This window comes from Gadus morhua, chromosome 15, assembly GCF_902167405.1.
Source record: "Gadus morhua chromosome 15, gadMor3.0, whole genome shotgun sequence".
Taxonomy (NCBI): domain Eukaryota; kingdom Metazoa; phylum Chordata; class Actinopteri; order Gadiformes; family Gadidae; genus Gadus; species Gadus morhua.
In genome coordinates, this window is record NC_044062.1 from 21,469,808 (window position 1) to 21,485,453 (window position 15,646).

General features: G+C 45.3%; 1 protein-coding gene across 1 annotated transcript in view; it reads left to right on the forward strand.

Annotated features, from left to right (window-relative positions):
- atrnl1a (attractin-like 1a) overlaps positions 1 to 12,088 on the forward strand; it is a 210,591-nt gene extending 198,503 nt beyond the window's left edge. The window contains exon 30 of the mRNA XM_030379517.1: positions 11,947 to 12,088. Coding sequence (XP_030235377.1) covers positions 11,947 to 12,065 — 119 coding nt within the window. The 3' untranslated portion in view covers positions 12,066 to 12,088. The remainder of the gene's footprint in view (positions 1 to 11,946) is intronic.
- Positions 12,089 to 15,646: the final 3,558 nt, after the last annotated feature.

Here is a 15,646-nt window from a genome sequence, read left to right on the forward strand (position 1 = left end):
GCAGGATGCGTTTCTCTGGAACACTCTACTGTCTGGCGGGAGGGGGGTGTAACCCGATGCCCCTGCTCGCTGCAGCGTGCGTCTCCGAGCGTCGAGCGCAGACAGCCATCTTAATAAATCTCCTCCCTAGACCAGAGCCAAGCACAGAGGGCTGCATGCACAGTCAGCACGCACACGCACACACACACACACACACACACACACACACACACACACACACACTCACACACCTTTCAACGGTCCTGCAGTTTGTTTTGCGAGCCGTAAAACTCTGCAGCCACACTAGACGCCGGACGGATATACGGGAAGCAAATCATCGTGGGTCCTGTGTATTCAGAGCAAACAGAATATACAATACATACCTCCCTTGTATGTCCCCTCTAAATCACGCCAACATGCTGGGGTACGTTCAGCAGTCAGCGAGACAATCAAAATGTAGACAACATGATAGGGAATAAGTACAGAGCTCCTGTATGTTCTCTCAGTTCCCCTCCCACCCGACCTTCGCCTCACCCTCACACGTTTAATCAGATCTGCCGCAGCGCTCGTAGCCTCGGCGGCGGCGTCATCGATAGTTCATTTCTGTAGCCAACGGGAACAGGTCCGAAGAGCTCTGCTGCTGCCGCTGAGTGGAGTGCGGAGACGAACAAGGAGACATTCATCAGCCAGGGTGTGGGGTTTTGCCGCTAGGGCTTTCACCTCATGATCAAGATGTAGCGCTCCCATGCAGACAGGAGCAGACCTGCATCCAGGATGTTCAGCACCAACGCAGGTTGGCGGTAACCCGCAGTGGGACAGGATCCTCGTTACACGAAGCCAAGCGCACCTTGCAGTATCCAGCGTCCTTGTAGAGATCGCCCGACTGACATTAACACAAGGGGAAGAACGGTGTCTCTATGTGTGTAACCAGTAACCAGGGGACGTTCATAATGCAGACAAGTGTGTTAACACAACTCTAATTAGCCACTTTTTAGACACGATGATCGTTTAGACGATGAAGCAAGAACAGACTTATTCCGAATTGTGAATTCTGGAAATTATTCAGGGGTTACTCCGTAGATATGCCATGCAATCCTCCCCCCGAAGTCAAAGGAACAGATACGGACCCCCCCCTCCCCCTCCCCCTCCCCCTCCTCTCCTGGGGTCAGACACCCTCATCCATTGATCTGAGCAGGTGGGAATGAGTCACTCTGAGACCGCCCCCCATAGTGGGGGGGTGCTCTTCAAGCAGAATCGACGATGACTTTGCCTATTTTAGCTCTTGTTTGAACGTTTTCTCTCACTCTTTCTCTCTCTTAGTTAATGGTAAGAACTCAGGGGAGCGAGGTGAAGGAGGACTGGGGACAAACAAAGAACTGAAATAGAGCCGGGGAGGGAGAGAAAGATCTTTCTCTCCCTCCCCGGCCAACCGGACCCCAAAAACGTTTTTTTGTTCTTTATCAATTTCCTCTATAATACACATGTCAATGTTAAAAAATATGTATAAATAAACATAGACATATAAATAGATACACAATAACATACAACATATATAAACAAAAACACAACAGTAAATAGCCACAAATAATTTAATTGAAGCCAAAAGATCCAATCAAACATCCATTCTCCTACAACAGAGTAAAGTGCTCCTCTCACAAGAATATATCTACGTCCTGCATTTCTTTATTATACCTGAAATCTACGTTCATCCTCGACTTCAAGAGTCGGGTAAAAAACAACTGTGCGTCCATACTCAGGGAATTCTCAGGGAATTCTCAGCTTAGATAGATTGCCATCTATGCTTGGCCAATCATAAAGTTTAAAATACTAATTTTGTGTTTGAACATTTAACTGTATTTAAAACCAAAAATTTGGTTGTGCTTTAAAAAAAAAACGTGCAACTCTAAAAAACATAAAAAACATAATTAACAGCAGGAATGGAGGCGTTAGTCTGTCACTCTGAAAAACTGTGAAAGACTCTGTGTGTACCGAACAGCATATGTTTGACACCCAAACAATCCCCTGCTGAACTCTCAACTGCGGATCACCAGGGTCCTTCCTCCTTCAGGCCCAAGTGAACTCTCCAGGGACAGCCAGATCGACCATCCGCCCTACCTTTGTTTAAAATCTTTACGCACATTTTTTTGAGAGTTTACCTGACAAATTGTTCAAATACAACACTTTACCTAACAGCCCTGGGTTCTCATTTATAAAACTGTGCATGGGATCGTTACTAAAAGTGTACGTACGCCCAAAAGCCAAGTTTTGCGTGCGCTAAAAAATATTCAGATTTATAAAACCCTGCGTACGCACACCGTACGCAATCTTTGCTTTATAAATCACAGAGTGCCTACAAGTGTGCGCAGCTGAATCAGCTTCACGTTCCGCCCTGGACACGCCCCTTTTTAACCATAAATGGTCAATGCAAATTACCTCATGAATGCGATCTGTGTATAAAACAGACTCAGATACAAGTATTATGTCTTTTCGGAAACAATGGCAGAAGTACTGAGAAAAGCAAAATAGCGAAATTTCCCGGAGGTTGAAGTGGAGACACTTGTGGGTGAGATGGAGGCCCAAAAAGTAGTTTTGTTCGGCGGTCACGGGATTGGGATCGCCAACAACAAAAAGCAGAGTGAGTGGCAACATGTTGCTGCAGCAGTGAACTCTGACAGTAGCACGGAGCGCACCGTCCCAGAATTTAAAAAGAAGTTGTCTGACATAAAGGTGCATATTTTTATATAGCCTACCAATAAATCGTTATGGTCCCTAAAGACCCTCTCCCTCCGAATCCTGCCATTTGCATGGTCCGCAAGAAGTGCCATATGGTGCAGCATTACCACGGCGCTCACCTCTGTAACGTAAAATGTTCTTGAACATCACCCCTTTTTAATGCCTGATTTGTCATGAAAAGCATCAAGATTAACGGACAACGATTGTGATGAGGAGTGTGGCTTGGTTTTCCACACTTGGGTTTTAATTGACATTTGATTATGTGTTTACAGTGTCACATAAAGATATAATGTTATTGACACATGTTGGACAATTGCTTTATTCCATGCAGTCGTGCCGTCAGTGGACAGTATGGAGTGACGGTATTAAATATAGCGATTTTTTTTTATTTCTATTCTAAGGAGATGTTTCTGGTGTTATAACTGAGAAATAACGCAGTTGACTTAAATTATTCTGATTACATAGATTTAACGCATGATACGGGTTGAAATTAAATTGATGAAGGGCGATGATAAAACATTATCGTTCTTCTCACTCTACAATTCTTCCGTCTGACTTCAGTTCACCGCCACACCATCTGTGTCGCCAATTCTCCTTTTCCTCCAAACCATGCGTACGCATGGGTCAGAGTTTGCTTAGGGCTGTGTACATTCTCCCGTCAGGTTGGTTTTTTATAGATCACAACCTTGGCGTGGAAAGTCACGTATGCCAATTTCAGCCCCGTTTTGTGCGTACGCAACGGTTATAAATGAGACCCCTGAGCAGTCTTTAAAACCAGGAAGAAAATTCAAAGAAGTGAAAGGATCATAACAATTAGGCCAACTAGAGGCACAGTTGGAACTTAGAAGGATGCATTCATCACCAGTCAGCTGATGTTTCTAGCTGTCCAGCAGCTGCCCAATGAACCCGAGATGATGTAACTCCTAAATTTGCACCCAAAGTTGCTGTGTCGTCCAATTCTGGACCAGACAGCTTTACTATAAGCCCCACACAGTCGTTCCAAGAGTGTGGGTCCTGTCACATAGTGGCCAGCTAGCCAACCTCCGAGCAACACAGGTTCATTAAGCAGCCAGTGAGGTGACGATGGAAAGGCCACTCTCTGTTTCACAAAGAGGTCTCATACTGTAAAAAGGTCATGATAAAACACAGGGAGGTTCCTGAAATCCTTGACGTTAAAATCCATGGGAAAAAAAGGGATTTTTAATCCCAAATGAACAAAACATCTCAGAACAGAACATGCCAGTGGCCCTGAGACAAGGTAATTTGGCCCTGTTGGTTGTCTCTGGATGAAGGGGGCATCCCTGTTTGCCAGATGCACAATTCCTTGGCCTCCATCTTCTTTGGGGGACAAAGTATGCTCTGAGAAAGCCAGTGAAGCACGTCCCAAAATAAATCCACTAAGACTGATTGAATCTTAGCCAGCAGGTTTGGTGGGGGATCTACATGAACAAGCCAATGCTACAGGGTTGAAGCAACAATATTAATGGTGCAATGGAAGCCAACTCCACTACTTTGGCAGTCCCTCTACTTTCTCCAAAATATTTTACCAGTTTTTATTTAGAAAGTCTTGCTACCCTGTAAAAACACCAAAGTATTTTAAACCCCCGTTCTCCAAATCAACCCTCCTGTTAGGACTATCTGGTTAGCTAGCCCCAAACTAAAACAGCCTTTCTCCTTTCCCAGTTGACCCTTGCAGAGGAGAGCAAACTGATATCACTCACTGCCTTGCTAAAAAGGTCATGTCTCCTTGATGTTTGACAAAGAATATTACATCATCTGCATTGGCTGATCGTGTAAAGATACATTGCACCCTGGTATTGACAAACCAGACATCATTTTCATTATTTGATGTAAAAACGTTTACATTGCAATAAAGTACAACATACTTGATAAATAATATCCTTGTTTATGGCTATGAATCCTGGGTTGAAACCAAATGCCTGAAGTGTTTGCCACAAGTACTGATGTTCGGTCAATAGCCAAATCCATGGAAATAAGACAAGTCACTATTCCCAATGAGCCAGAGACTTCCGAATTGTCCCTAATAAATTGAGCATTGCCAGATATTAACCTGTCGGGCACACAGTAGGTTTGATTCAAATCGATGACCTCCTCCATTACCTCTCGCAAGCTGGTGGCCAAAATCCTCGACAGGAGTATGTAATCAGTGCAGTGTAGGGAGACCAGCCTCCAGTTTTTGATCTGTTCTCAAATCTTCCTTTTTAGGAATCAGTGTTATCACTGCCCTCCTACAACTCACAGGTAGCCTCCTTCCAGCCAGACTGTCCCTTAATACAGCAAGAACATCTGCATATTTTACTGAACAGAACACCTTATTCAAATCAGCAGGCAGACCATTTTACCACTCTGCAAGCCCTGTACTGCAGCATCCAGCTCTTCTGCAGAAAGGACCGCATTCAGGATGGAGTCAGGCTAGGCTTTTGGGAGACCACCATAGAATGACTGGGCAAATAAATGGTCATCTTTATGTTCACTTGTATACCAAAGTCCACAAAAGTTGGTTGCATATTTTCATGGTTCTGCGGGTTCTGAAAAGGATAAGCTTTCTCAAGATCATAAATTACTGATATGGCGCATCCATTTGTGTCACGCTCAATAAACATGACCTCACTAGCGCCCCCTGTGCTGCAGTGCTTAGCAGGTTGGCCAGAGCTCATCATTTTGCAGTGAGAGCCTTTATATGGCCTCGATCTCCTCCTACAAATCTATTTCTAGTTCTCTCATTGACCTGGCTCTGTCTTTTGTGACATTCCGAGAGCGCTGTTGAGACAGTTGCTTGATTTCCCTACATCCCACCACAGTTGCAAAGATGTTAAATCTGCTTTTGATTTTGTGTATTCTATATAAAAAAGCGTAATCAAAAAAAGCTGCGTTAAATTGACAAAAAGGGCTTTTTGATTTTGTATTTTTATAAAAAACCACACTGCACTATACAATAGTCAGTAAAACCAATATGCACTATTCAACAACTCCTAAAACCACTACGATGATGCTTAAAACATCAAAACTGGTCAAGCCTAGCCATGGATAATATACTTTCTCGAATGTGTACCCAGGTGTACTGCCACTGTCTCCAGTGGAACATTCTCCATACATCTGTCAGATCAGTGAAGTAGTCATTCTCACTAGCCAACTCTTAAAGGAAGGATGAGGTTCTGAGTGATTTCTCTCTATTTTGTCTCCTTCAATCGACATTGTGCAGAGTAAACAAACATTTTAAGGTTTGGGAAATATTTATGCACCTTAACTTTAATTTAGTCTCCTGTGTAATTATTGACAGTAGTCCTGTGTGTGTGGGTCGTGCACAGTGGTACTATGCCACTCTTCCAACAGTTCCTCCATAGAAACTCTACTGAGACCAGCCGTAGGAACGTGGACGTCCCTTGCTGCCATGACGACAGAAATAAATGTCTACACTGTTATTGCAACTCTCTATCAAAGCATCAACACATTTCTTTCGCACACACACACACACACACACACACACACACACACACACACACACACACACACACACACACACACACACACACACACACACACACACACACACACACACACACACAAACACACACACACACACACAAACACCAACACACTCGGTAGGTCCCGTTGCCAAGCTGTTTTATTGCCTGCTCTTGAGAAGATTTTGCAGCATCCAAGTGATTCTTCATTGCAGGACTTTAATAGCGATAATGTGGTTTGGGAGAGTTTCAGAAAAATATCAGCACTGAGGACTTTTGGCCAAAGTGTAAAGTGTTGGTTTAAAGTGGATAGTCAAGGTATTTCAAAGGTACCGTATCGTATGATGTTTATTTGCCGATACAGTTCTCTAATTAAATAGAAAGTTTTCCGGGACAGTGTCTCATTCGAATGTTGGTCAATAAGAAATTCAAATTTTGAGATGCACTTATTTAGATGGCATGAAGATCTCATTACATTTCATCATTACATTATGGTTTAACACATGCATTTACTGTACTACTTGTCTCACGTTTACCTAAATTATGACTTGTTATTATTGCTTTGTTATTCTTAGCTTACTGTAAACCACTGAATTACAGTAATAGCTGGGAGAGCTCTCTCCCATATCACTCTCGCTCTCTCGCGCTCTCTCTTTCTCTCTAAAATCAATCTACCTTTATCTCTTTATCTCTTCCTCTCTCTCTCTCTCTCTCTCTCTCTCTCTCTCTCTCTCTCTCTCTCTCTCTCTCTCTCTCTCTCTCTCTCTCTCTCTCTCTGCACATGCTAGTGTGTGAGATGAGATCACAAGCTGTGAGAGCAGAATTCTCTCAACTTTAGTTTGGCTTTAGCAGCAAGCACACATGCATGTGGACACATGCACGTGCACACACAAACACGCAAACACGCACGCACACACACATACACCAAGATATCATTGAGACCCCCTGCATTCATTTGATATATTTCAGTGGCTGTTCCTGATAGTGGGTAAACAATGTGAACTGCTCATTGTTCAGGCAGATCACAGGTGTTAACTGGACCATGAAGCCATGGTTGAGGTACTGTATTCGCTCTCCGTGGACCTCCCTATCGGTGATGTGTCAGTTACACAGAATTGAACCCCTTTGCTGTGCAGCACTTGGCATAAGCATTCTGCTATAACGATTGCACTTTCTGCAATTCTTAACATTTGACCAGCTATGGTGAGTGTGTTTGTGTGTACATACATACGCATACACACACCTACTCAGAAACACACAAACACACACGCATCCTAAACAACTGTTGACTGTGATTCACCTAGGGACATCGAAAGTGCATTGGTGTCGGCCAGCTTACAGCTTCACTCACACTGTAGAGAGAGAGAGAGAGAGAGAGAGAGAGAGAGAGAGAGAGAGAGAGAGAGAGAGAGAGAGAGAGAGAGAGAGAGAGAGAGAGAGAATTTTGAGTTTGAACCTCTCCATTGAGTGAATCCTGACCAAATGGACTGACCATTAGCCAGCTCTTAAATGTATGTACCAGAACACAGAAACGAGAAAATACCCTGTAAGAGGAATCTGTCTTGTATTCTTGCAGGACTTAAAAGAGGTTGATAATAAAAAGATCAGGGAAGACTCCGGAGCGTGGTAGAGGGAGATTTACGGATGGGGGAGAGAGAGTGAGAGAGAGAGAGAGAGAGAGAGAGAGAGAGAGGGAGAGAGAGAGAGAGAGCGCATTTGAAATAATATGCAGGATGTGTCCTACCTGTGCTCTCTGCTCTCTGCTTAGAGACCTTTATAGTCCTTTATATCATCCCTTGTTGATTAGCCTGAGTCACACGGTGCGCCACAGAGACAGACAGAGAGCAGGGGGAGAAGGTTAAAAGAAGAGATCGAAACTGAAGACGGGTACAGCGGGTAGCTGAGACCCTTTGTAAGCAAAAACAAGTGTGTGTGTGTGTGTGTGTGTGTGGAAGTTAGTGTGCGTGTGTGTGTGTGTATGCGTGCATGCACATGTGTTTGTGTACATGTGTGTGTGTGCGTGCAGTCTGTCGGAGCAATTGAGTGTTTGTGTGTGAGAAGAGAGAAAGAAGTATGACAGGAAGATTTCCGAAGGTGCAGCAGTTAAGTGAAGTACTTAGTGGCTGAAGGAGAGGCACACAGTGTCCTCTTCACCAGAGGAACCTGCGTCCTGGCCCAAACCGGACCACTGATGGAGAAGGGGGAAGAACCAGCTAAGCATCCCATACCCCGCGCTGAACACTTATTTGCATATCCCTGCAACAATGCTGGAGAGTTAGGTTGATGCGGGAACGCTTGGATAACTCCTTCCTGTTTCCCCTTATATGCCCAGAGAACCAGGTCGACCTCGCTCCTCTACTCCTCCTCTCATCCTTGTTCTCCTCCATCTCTTTGGGCTATGTCGATCTATCTCTCTCTCTCTCTCTCTCACTTCTCCATCTCTCTCTCAATTTCTCCATCTCTCTCTCTCTCTCCATCCCTATCTCCCTCCCTCACTCTCTCATACTCTCTCCGTCTCTCTCTCTCTCCCCCTCGTTCCCTCTCTCTCTCTCTCTCTCTCTCTCTCTCTCTCTCTCTCTCTCTCTCTCTCTCTCTCTCTCTCTCTCCCTCTCTCTCTTCAATAAAGGCAGGGAGTGCTCAGTGACCTGAAGCGACCAAAATGTTTCATTTTTCTCGTTTCGTTCTCCCTATGCGTTGACCTTCACACCACCTCCGCGCTGTGTTGGCCGTCGCCCCATCCCTCTGTGGGCCGGCCCCGTAACCCCTGTGGGCAGCCCCCCCAGCCCCCCTGCTGGCAGGCCCCCCACCCTGGGTATCGGCCCAACAGGTGGCCTGGAGACACAAATTGGAAACTCTGCTTTGTTGACCTGGGAGTGCAGTTTCCACACCTTCCTTACTGTGCTTTGATGCAATTTTTTTCTCAGAAACTTGCTGGGGAGGGCGGGGGGGTGGGGAATCTGGCGTTACCTCGACCTGAGCCCATCCCTCCCCCCCACTCCAATCTGACACCACTGGAGTCCATCCAGCGCTGTCAACACGATGCGTGCCAGCTTGTTCGTAAATATTTGACGAACCAGCTGCTATTGTTCTACCGTCCGTTCTGCCTTCACGTGGCACAGGAAACGCTACGTGTCTCCTGTGTCTTCATTCAGAGTATGATCTGCAACAGGGATGTTGGAGGGGGAAAAAAATGTGTTGTTCTTTTGATGGAAGCGAGCACCTCCTTTCCCAGATGTTTCAAAGCCTGCCACTGTGTTCACTGTACTACTTCCCTCCGCCACAGTGCGACTCGCTGCGTCGTCTAGCACGCCCGCTCCCCGCAGACGATTAGATCGCTCGCTAATGACCCCATTAGTCCCATCAAGACGGCGGCAGGGTCGGGAGTTAATGATGCAGCAACTCACCTGACAAAACAATTACGTTAATGAGCCCCGTTGCCATGGCACTCAGCGAGCGCCCGCTCTCACCTGTCGAATAATGTGATTAGATTTGACCAATTTCATTTTGCTAATTAACACGTATTTTCAGCCGTGAATACTGAAGACAGGTGACATTTATATGAGGTGAAGGACAACACACTTAAGAAACCAAAAGGATCTGGAGTACTCTAGAGTACGGCGGAAGAAAAACATGAGCTGCAGCTTTTCTTTGTGTGTCGATCAGTGTTGGGAACGTTGCTTTAAAAAAGTAATTAGTTATAGTTACTCGCTACTTGTTCCAAAAAGTAACTGAGTTAGTAACTGAATTACTACTGAAATATTTCAGTAACTGAAATAACTATTTACCAGGGAAAGTAACTATTTGCGCTACAGTAAAAAAAGAAAGTTACTCTATGTCAAAGAATTTGGATTTTTCTGAGCAGTTTTCAATTGGCCTTAATGTGTTAAATCGTTGAACTGCCCATTTAAGGCCCCGGTATACTTCCAACTGAATTTTAATTTGCTTCGTTGCAAAGGCTGTGGAACATCTGCCGAATACTACAGAAAATGCCAACTTTTCATCAGATTGCTCCGGACTCGCCATTTCTTGCTGGTTCATCAAATCTATTTGGTGTGTGCTTGTGCGTGTGTGTGGCGTGTGTGTAAAAACACTCAGATTGGCTACCATGACTCTGCCTTAGCCAATCATAATCGCATTAACCCACCCGGTCTCCTCACTAGCAGTTTGTGTTTGGAGCCAGGGGTGCGTTCGGATTACGCAGTTTATCAATCAATTCATAGTAACGCACCGCATTTAACGCACAGTAACGTAACGGCGTTGTAACGACGGAAACAGTAATTAGTTAGATTACCCCGTTGCTGAAAAAATAATGGTGTTATTACCTAACGTGTTATTACATACACTGGTGTCGATTCCTGGTGGCACATTAAAGTATAGGACCTCATATTTTACCTTCACCGTCGCTCACATATTATTTACACAAACAGAGGACAAACATTTTAACCATTTCAACACCACAGCTGCTTTGCATCAATACGGACATTTCCAGATATATATTGCAACTCTGCATACTTTAACTCTGTCTGTAAGATTTCCGAAGAACAGAAATTGGCTTTTCCAAACACCATCAAATGCAGCGTGCGCAACGCATTACCGGGCCCGCCCGGTCGAATCAGTAGGGAGACCACCGGCTTCGGAGTACTCTGTATGTCTGATTGTGTTTGGTGAGAGTAATGCAGAACGGGAGATGCAAAAGTGTTAATTTGGCTCTTGGTAGCCGAACTTTAGTTCACGTAGTACAGACAGGAATATACATAACGGTGCGAAATCTTCTCTCTCACACACTAACACACAGACACACACAGCAACAGAGGCATGCACACCCATACACACAGCCAGACCCCCCCACCCCCCACCACACACAAACACACACACCAAACAGTCTCACCGGAGAGCACACCACAGGGCTGTGTAATCCGCTTTAAATTTTTCCATCCGCCCCCCCAAAAAGGAGAGAGGGGAAAAAAAGCGTCCGCAAAACAAATCAGTTGAGTGTGAAATTCTCCAAACATTGGGCATCTAAATCACATGGTGCCGAGCAGCAGCCGCAGACTCCCCCTGCTCGCAGTTACCCCGTGCACTTGGCTGGGGCCCCTCAGCCCACTCCTCTCCTCCGCCGCTAATGGTACCGTGCCCTGTCAGCCCCGCAGTGTTGCTGGGGAGGGGGGGGGCGCCATTACTGCTACATCTAGAATAACGGCAGCATGACCTGCCAGGGAAACACAAGGCGCTGTGATGCTGGCGTGGGAGATCAGATATGGACGTGCTGAGGTGGGGGGGGGAGACAGAGAGAGAGAGAGAGAGAGAGAGAGAGAGAGAGAGAGAGAGAGAGAGAGAGAGAGAGAGAGAGAGAGAGAGAGACCCCATATTCTGTTGATGGTGAGAGGAGAAGGAGGACGGGGTTTTGAGGTGAATGCATCTCCATCTGTCACTCGCTGCTGGGACGTTCCCCTTTGATGTTCATCACAACGCCTTCTCTGTGTTCTCCTCGTATATGTGATTATAGAAATACATTACAGAGTCTCTCTGGGTGCATGTCTTCCTCCTTTCTCACGTTTAATGTTGCAGGGTAGAGGTCGTTCATCAGGGCAACGGCAGGATGTGCCTTGTGTTAATATCGACGAGTAAATAATAAGTCATAATAAAGTAAAAGGCCATAAAGAATACGCATGCAGCCTGAACGGTTAAACCCAATTAAATGATGAATGAACTCATCCTTCTCCTCTTCCCCACATGACTCTCCCGCTAGGCATGGCCATTGCCAGCGCCCTGGCGGACACGACCCAGCAGAGAGCCCTGGAGCTCAAGGACCGAGGCCTGAAGCACCGCAAGCACTACACAGGGCACCACCAGGGGACCTGTGTATGAGCCCAGCGCCTCACCGGGACCCCCCCCCCCCCCCCCCCCCCCCCGGGACGCCGTCGACCTTGGTGATTGTTTCGCCGGACTTAAAACATTTTGAAACAGGGGATGTTCCGTTCAGACTCTTGTTGGATCCCGAGGCGGCGGGACGTTGCTCCAGATTAAGGATGTCACTGCTAAACTAACCAACTAACTAACGCATCGGCGCGCACTGGTCTCACAATCCCCACCTGCTGGTCCCTTCTTTGATTCCTCCTCCGACGATGTGCGCATGCTGTTGGCAGCGGCCATCAAAGACATTGAAATGAATGTATGTCAGAGTGTAGATGCCGTGTGCGTGTCTCCCCCAACAGATACCGCGTGTCACCATTAAAGCATTCCTCCAACCCCAGGATTCCTCTCCAGGGTGTCCAGGGACTTAACACATGATTATCAGGTGGCCCACCACATACATACACGTGGAACCAAAATAGATTTTCTACAGTGACAAACCAAACAGTACTGGGCTAAACTTGAGAGGCAGTGGATAATTTGAGGGAGAACTAAATGGGAAAAAAGTTGAAATGCACAGTACAGCGGTGAACACTGCAATGGAATCTTATCATGTGGCTGTCACATGACCATACAGATTGCTCGCAGACAAATGTCTTTACATGTTTTTTTGTTTGGTTTCTTGGCATCATTTATAGCTGTCAACATTTTATAGCTGTTATTAATGTGGGACTGTTAATCTGCATCTTGTTACGGGAATTATTGGATGTGATTGATTACTGTCTAGATTTGTAGTGGTTTATGTTTTCGTTTTCTTCCCGGATCCCTTCCTGCACTGATGTTGGTCAAGGTGTGGACGGTAAGCTCAGGTGTTCTGCTGTCTCCTACCCATGGGGGCTGCTCTGCCTCGTTGGAAATCCATATGCACTGAGTTTCTTCACCCACCGAGTTTCACCCCTCTTTGTGGGACGATATTATGCAACACATCAACCATCGTACGTTACATTGTGTGTTTGTATAAGCTGTGCTGTAGCATTGGTAGAGGTAGAGTGCGTTACAGACGGTTATCATCTTCAGACGTATCAAGTGATGGCAGTGGAGCTACAGTGACTTGAGTTCTCGATAGAGTGCCGAAGTCACGCCCCTTCCGGAAGAGCCCATGGGACCTTTGAGATCGAAAAATATGAATGGGTTTCAATTGAGAGAAAGTAATTATCTTCTCGTCCCAATCTTTATATGCCCCAGATTACACATATGTTGTTAGTGGATTTAAGTGATAAATTTTCACGTCAAGAGTTTGACCATTTATTGTGCAATTGTTCAGTTAAAGGCTGTAGAGAAAACACAATGAGGAAGACAACATGTCTCGTGTGTGACGTCACGTTCCCTGCGACTGGCGTGGACAAGACCGACAATCTCCCCATCGGCATAACTGAAACTCTGCACATGCCCCAACTTATAATGTTTTTCACCTCTTTCGATGCTTTTATCCTCCCCTTGGAAAAAAGCACTGAAGTTGAGCAGAGAGATCGCCATGTCTGTACCACAGTTCCAAGTGCGGGTGGTGATGTATATGATTCGGGTCGAGAGCAGCGAAGAGCTGTAGTTCACAAAGCGGCCTCACACAAAACCTAACATTATCAAACTTCTTCGCAAATTTCTTTGTTTCTTTGCATGAAAAATTATAATTTAAATCCAAAAACAACATATGTGTAATCCAGGGCATATAAAGACTGGGACCAGAAAATAATTACTTTCTCTCCGTTGAAACCCATTCATATTTTTCAATCTCATAGGTTCCATGGTCTACCGGAAGGGGCGCGACTTCGCCACTCTATAGTATCCCCTTTATTCCTCTTTGTGTCATATCATAAACCCCATGGTTTTAACATGTTTATCTTAACTAATGTGTTTATTTATTTATCGCTTATCATTATGCAAAGAAATTATAATTTTTACAGAGTGTTTGCAAGTGCACTAGGCATTTTTATTCTGAAAAAAAAACGGTTTTGAGTCTTTTCAAAGAGTGACAGTGCTTGTAGTATTACTCGTTATATTGTTTATGATGTCAGGGTTTCATTTACATTGAACTCACAAAAAAAACAACAACACAGTATGCAAATTGTAGGATTTGTGTGATGTCGAAAGATTGCGTTACGTACGGCTGTATCATGCCTGTTTGCGTTCCCCTTTCATCTTGGTAATCAACAGCATGAGCAACAACAGCACATTGCTGACGATATTCAACCATATGTAGAGGGCTCCATCGAAATCTGATCGCTTCTGATCAAGTGTCTGTATATTGATGCCACATGACCAACTGAACAACCAATCAAACACAAACAACAACACCATTACACCCAATTAGTTATTTTTGAAATCTATGGGAACCAATGGCAGGTCAGCACATTGTTTGTATGGTTACAACTCTTCATTAAATGTACATTTACTATTAAAACATTTCCAATGCCTGTCTACTTGTTGTGTGTGTCAGGATATGCCTGGTGTTGTGGGGATTGGTATTATTGTGAGTTCTCTGGATGTCAATAGGGTCAGATAACAAGCCAAGCCGACGTATATGTTTTGCCACCCAACGCGCTTGATAAAGTTGCACATATGGGCTGGCTCAGCAGAATGCATGCTTCACTAGAAAATCATCAGCTATATATGAAGCACAGCAGAACAGTGCAGGGACGTTGGCTTTGCTATTTGCTATTTATTTCATGTGTTCATTTCGTGTGTTTTTCCTAAGGTTTTTCAGAAAACCTTTCTGTCTTGAGTGTGTGGATGATGGCTGGATTAACCTGCCTCACATGGTCAACTCTGATTGGACTCTGGGGCTGTTTGCCATCATCCACACACACACACACACACACACACACACACACCCACACGCACACACACACACACACACACACACACACACACACATACACACACACACACACACACACACACACACACACACACACACCCACACCCACACGCACACACACACACACACACACACACACACACACACACACACCAACACACACACTCCCACACGTTCATTGTATTGTGAGCAGTAGCTGTTAGTGCAAATGGACATGTGATCAGAATGCATTCATGCTGCACCACATTGTGTATTTTCCTAGGGTGAGGTGGCACACCTTTTAACCTCTTCAATTGAAACATAAGCCTGCGATTGGCTGTTTGAGATCGAGTCCAGGGTAACATTCATAAAGTTCACTGGACAAAGTCACAGGTACATGTCGTGACTCACCTGTGCCTACATAATCAAACAGTCCCAGCTGTCAGACTGTGGAGGTTAGTCAATCTGTCCAGCCCTTTGCCAGACCGGGCATGGCTGGAAGAGAGCCAGGCAGCTGGGAGAGCAATTTCCTGTCCCTCGCTGTGCAACCGCCAGGAACAAGAAAGCAAAAAAAGAGAGGAAAAAATAAGCTTTGTTGTTCAAATGTCGAGCTCGCCATAGGGGCCGGCTCTTTCAGATACTCCAGATCGCCACCCGTTCTCTCTCTCTCTGTCTGTCTGTCCGTCTGTCTGTCTGTCCGTCTGTCCGTCTGTCCGTCTGTCTCTCTGTCCGTCTGTCTCTC